This window comes from Asterias amurensis, chromosome 12 (genome assembly GCF_032118995.1).
Source record: "Asterias amurensis chromosome 12, ASM3211899v1".
NCBI classification, from domain to species: domain Eukaryota; kingdom Metazoa; phylum Echinodermata; class Asteroidea; order Forcipulatida; family Asteriidae; genus Asterias; species Asterias amurensis.
In genome coordinates this window covers 5,391,704-5,397,281 of record NC_092659.1, presented here as the reverse complement: position 1 = coordinate 5,397,281, position 5,578 = coordinate 5,391,704, and the positions used below count along the sequence as shown (strand labels likewise).

The 5,578-nt window shown below is 35.7% G+C and overlaps 1 protein-coding gene across 1 annotated transcript; it reads right to left on the bottom strand.

Annotated features, from left to right (window-relative positions):
• Positions 1–289: 289 nt before the first annotated feature.
• Positions 290–3,818, bottom strand: LOC139945372 (uncharacterized). The gene is made up of 3 exons (XM_071942720.1): positions 3,611–3,818; positions 2,877–3,068; positions 290–588 (listed from the first exon to the last, which is right to left on the bottom strand). Exons 1-3 carry the CDS (start codon positions 3,816–3,818, stop codon positions 290–292), a joined length of 699 nt encoding a protein of 232 aa, XP_071798821.1.
• Positions 3,819–5,578: the final 1,760 nt, after the last annotated feature.

The window sequence follows — 5,578 nt, the reverse complement described above, 5'->3', positions numbered from 1 at the left end:
AAAGTGGCCGTGAGTCAAACGTTGACTTTCCACATTTGCTATAAAGTTTCAAATTTAAATTTCAACTTTCGATAGTTTTTGAATAAATAAAAACGTATACGACTGCCATGTTTTGAATTCTTCAGAATATTCAAATAAAAAATGTACATAGTTTGTTTCTTACATGTTACAAAAGTCAAAGAATCTAAAGTGCAACCTTTTTGATGGAATGAAATGTTCAGAGCGTGGGCGGATGTATGTTCACATTAATGGTGTGTCTAGTTGGCACATATTCCCCCTTATGTGTTTCCTAGCCAAACAGATTGAACTTTGGATTGAAATCATTTATACATGGCTCAGTGAAATTCCATTCAACCTCAGCTCGAGAAAAAAAACTAACAAACCAGCTGGGCTGAGGTGGAGCTGTGACGTCATAGGTCAGAGTAGATCCTGGCACCCCTTGGACTGCCACCTCGAAGCGACCGTTATCGTAGGTGATCACGACTGGTACTCCGATGTAGTTTACGCCACTCTTAGACTGAACGGGTAGCCACTCATTTGATGTTGATCCTGTAGGTTTTAGGAAGCCAGCTTTATCAGTGAACAGATCTGTATCAAAGCAATAAAAAGTAGTCACGGTATTAGGAACAATGTCATCGAAACAGTGATTAACGAATATCGTAATATGTTTTTTTCAGTGAGTTTTCCTTTTTGTATTTATCATCCACAATTATTTTCACACAAGCGTTTTGATTATTTTTAATTAAATAGTAATCCAACAGAAAATGTTGTGGCTACCGCTTTGTTCGGGCCTGTTGGAGTGGCTTTTTATGTATTTTCACTTAAAGTTTTAAAAGTAAAAGCATGATGAGATTAAAAGCGCTTCCCGAAAGTATTTAGCTTGTTACTTTAAACCCTACTATTTCAGCCTGCTTCACGATAGTAACATTTGAAGTGTTAATTGTTTGAATGACAAGATTTGAGCTAACTCTTAACTTATACAGACTTGGATGGTTTATATGAATATATAATTGTAATTTTTAAGCTGAATTTAAAGCAATTGCACATCATCGGTAAACAGTATTGTCCAAAGGCCCACACTTACTGTATCACAACTTATATTTAGTAGGAGGTCCTGTTTTCGAGGTGTCCCTAAAATCGTGGCAAATCTGTTACCTCTCTGTGCGCGATGTAAACAGTCCCTAGATAAAAAAATTGTGTGGTTTTATTTGCCAAGCAAAGAGTCTCCTCTCCCTTGACCAAAACTTAGAAACACGTAAGGCTCCACTGGTTAGTTGCACTTGTAAGTGCAAAAAGTTTGGTATTTTAGGCATTTCTACAAGGTACAAAAATATGTCACAATGTTGAGGCCATATAAAAAATATTTGCCCACCGAAAAAGTTTCATCAAACACTATTTCAATACACAATTCACGATGATCAAATCATGTGACTGAATATTTTGTTGAGCATTCTGGAAAAAAATACAGAGGCTTAAAGAAGCCATGTGCCTTATATCTTTTTCTAATATTTTTGATGATTTATATTTTTTAACCATCATATCAGTATTATTATTATTATTATTAAAATATAAACATCAGCTGGTTGATTCAATTATCACCGTTTATTTATACGCTTTGTTATAAATATTAAGAAGAAATAAATTAAAAATAAATAAATAAAAAATCAGATTTGAAAGCCAGTAATTATTCACACTTTTTATTATTTTTTTATTTTTTATTTTGTGCAAGTTACCATGGTAATTTTTAAAATTTAATAAAAAAATATTTAGAATAAAATGAAGACAACTGCTTGCTATAGAGTCATACACAGAGTCTCAAAGAACACTTGTAGTCACTGCAGATGTTTCTTCCATGTATGGCTTCACCGGGAAACCATACTTTCTCGTTTGCCGTGAAACAGGAAAAACTCAAAACAAATGGGGCCAGTTGAAGTCATCGAAGATCGGTGTGTGGTGTGAACATTTCAATGTCCATCAAGTTTTAATATATGTTTGCATACTTCATATTAACAAATGAAGATAATTAGGGCATCGGTTGATATACGGCATCATTATTTTTTCCCAATTCAAAGAAAAAGGCATAATAGCGTGAAAACTGGTAAGAGGAGGATATAAGTATAACAAAACAAACCTATGAAAATTTAGGCTTAATCGGTCGTCGGAGTCGAGAAAATAACGGGAAAACCCACCCTTGTTTCCGCACGTTTCGCCGTGTCATGACATAATTGTGTTTAAAATAAATCCGTTATTCTCGATATCGAGAATAAATAATTGTTTTAATGCTGAAGCATTTCATGGAATAATATTTCAAGGGAAGTATTTCACCATTACCTTCTGTTAAAGCCATTATACACTTTCGGTAAACAGTATTGTCCAAGTCCCACACTTCGTGTATCACAACTTATATATAAAATAACAATCCTGTGGAAATTTAGGTTCAATCGGACATCGGAGTCGGGAGAAAATAACGGGAAAACCCACTCCTGTTTTCGCGCGTTTCGCCGTGTCATGACATGTGTTTATAACAAATCCGTAATTCTCGCTAACGAGAATTTATATTGTTTTACCGTTTTCTCAAAGAGTAGAGCATTTCATGGACTATATTTCAAGAGAAGTCTTTCACCATTACCTTCTGTAAACCCTGTAAATTATGTGTAAATCTGTGAACTTTTATTTTTTTTCTGAACCGAAAGGGTCCAATGGCTTTAACCAACCCTGTAAGTTTCTTGTAAATCTGTGAACTTTTATTTTTGTTCTGTTCAGAAAGTGTCCAATGGCTTTAATCGGAGCAAGTATGAGACACAAGAGTGCTAAAATACACTTTATTTCTTTACTTCTAGTCTAAATTTGAGAGTGTCATCTGTAAACGTACTTACCTACTGCGTGCAAAGCTTCCTCGACACCAGGATTATTGGGGGAAAAGAATACCCATACAAACTCATCATTGATGGCCGTGAATTCTAGTCGCACTGGTGACGTCACCGGCAACTGAAGCTCCATCATGGTGCCGCCACTAACCTGATAGTACGTATTTTGAGCACAGTGTGAAGTTCCTTTCAATGATGTACCTGAAACAAAAGGGAATAAAGGCTTTATAATCCATATTATTTAAATATTAAAAGTAACAAAATTACACCTTCCACCTTCGTCAGACTTTAACATTTATTTCCAACCTCTAAGTTTCAAATTAACGTACCATCCATGTCGGTCAAATTTTACGGAGTGTAGACAACCACAAACAGTCTGTTTGGAAAGGGTTTTTGCATCGTTAAAAACAATTGTAAAATTTGTACTTTTTATAGGAAAGGGGACATGGTTTTAAGCAGGTTAAAACAATTGCCAAACTGAGAAATAATATAGTTTTTACCCACAAACAAACAAAAATTATACATACAATTTTTGCCCTACCCAAAACAGAATAACATGCGTCATGCGATATCAATAACGTAATAAGACAGAATTAAGCAACCTATCTTCGTAAACAAACCTAGTGGTCATAAGTATTACTGCTTCAATAAACAAGCAGCATCTGGTTTTTGCTCCCGTGAATATCTTTCCAGAACCCTTTTATTATAGGGGATAGAAATCATTAACAATTACTATTACTTACTCTGTAATGGTGGCTCTTTGCGACAGGTTGATCTGAAACTTAAGAATGCTCGTTTCTGTAAAGCAGACAAGTTTTCTCCATCAACTGCAGAGATCATTGTAGAACACATTTCTCCATTCAGGGGCAGGACGTAGAAAATCACGGCCAAAGTGAGTGCCAGAACAAGGGAAACAATACTACGGGAACATTTCTTGGCTATGGAATCCATGCTTGATATAGAAGTCGCCGCAGACCGAATTGAGAGAGGGAGAGAGAGGGTGATTCTGCAATACAAGCTCAAGACGTACTAGCGGTTTCTTGTTGTGGCGTGTTTAGGTAACTCAGTCTCAGTTGCCTCGAGAAACAGTGCGGTGCCCATAGCAACCGGTATTACCACTCACAAGTTTACACTTCGAAAAATGCGCATGCGTGAACACGCCTCGTTTGGATTTTGCCATCAAAGTTCAAAAATGGCGGCGATTGTACAATACGGGTAAAATCGGTTTCCTCCCAAGTATTATTGTTATATTATAAATATCACATTTTGGTTATTTATTCGGCCAAGATTTCATCAGCAAACGCTGAAAGAAGTAGCATGTAAAAATTTAACAGTACAAGAAACAGCGAATGTATACTTTTACAATATCTGGCGATGATACCTATAGAACAATAAGTCATAAACCAATATTATAAAGAAAACCGTAACCCTGCCAAATATAAATTAAAAAAAAGGTTTTATCAAGTCAGACAGGACAACCCTTATCTGTTTGTATTCGACTATGCAAGCGTTTGTAGTCAACTTAAATTTGCAAATATATTTCCAGACGGATGTTGGGGGTCAACAAAATAAATCTTCATTTTCTCAGCATACTTTCCAGATTTCATTGGAATTTTGTTTACTTAAAGGCAGTGGACACTATTGGTAATTACTCAAAATAATTATTAGCATAAAACCTTTCTTGGTGACGAGTAATGGGGAGAGGTTGATGGTATAAAATATTGTGAGAAACGGCTCCCTCTGAAGTACCATAGTTTTCGAGAAAGAAGTAAATTTCCACGAATTTGATTTCGAGACCTCAGATTTAGAATTTGAGGTCTCGAAATCAAGCATCCGAAAGCACACAACTTCGTGTGACAAGGGTGTTTTTTCTTTCATTATTAACTCGCAACTTCGACGACCGATTGAGTTTAAATTTTTACAGGTTTGTTATTTTATGCATATGTTGAGATACACCAAGTGAGAAGACTGGTCTTTGACAAATACCAATAGTGTCCACTGTCTTTAATGTCGAAACCAGTAAAAAAAAAATCTGAGATTAATCAGAAACACGTTTTTGATGCAAGGGACTGGTGGAAGGGAGATTAAAAATAGACTCCATTGTGACTTGTGGCAACCTTGGCCACTCGTCGCTGCCTGCAGTAACGTTTTGGCTACGTACTTGTTTTTCTCACTATTTAAGCAATCTAGGGCAAGTCTTTCACCGACATTTGAAACCAAATTCAGGTTGGGCATTGTAAATAGATATTGCATTTGCTTATAATGCAATCATGGGTGAGTCGTCACACAAAATGGCTGACGATACCACTCTTTAATCAAATCTGAGTTCATTTTCCTTGCAGCTTTTAAAACTGCTAACAAATTGGGTGTTACAATTTACACCATTGGTTGTTTAAAAAAAAACTTATTTCTCGCATCGCAAAAATTACACTGCTGTTATTTCGACACCATATAGAGGTTAATTTGATTCTTTCTTGTGTATATATAAGATAACACCCATAGTGTCAATTCTAACACCATAGCTTTTTGCAGCATATCAAGAAATACATGTTACAGTGCAGTTCAAACCATCACCGTCATTGCTACCATGCAGGCAGGGAGACGTAATATTTTTTTCTCTCAACTATCTCAAATTTGTGCAACAATGTTTTTTTTCTCTCATTATTCTCTTGCATCTTTGATGACCAATCAAATCAAAACGTTCACAGGTT

Excerpts from the sequence above, each read along its gene's own strand:
- LOC139945372 (XM_071942720.1), bottom strand. The coding sequence starts at position 3,818 with ATGGATTCCATAGCCAAGAAATGTTCCCGTAGTATTGTTTCCCTTGTT. Across the intron at positions 3,069-3,610 it reads CAAAGAGCCACCATTACAGA|GTACATCATTGAAAGGAACT; the intron begins GTAAGTAATAGT and ends CTTTTGTTTCAG. Across the intron at positions 589-2,876 it reads GGAAGCTTTGCACGCAGTAG|ATCTGTTCACTGATAAAGCT; the intron begins GTAAGTACGTTT and ends GCTTTGATACAG.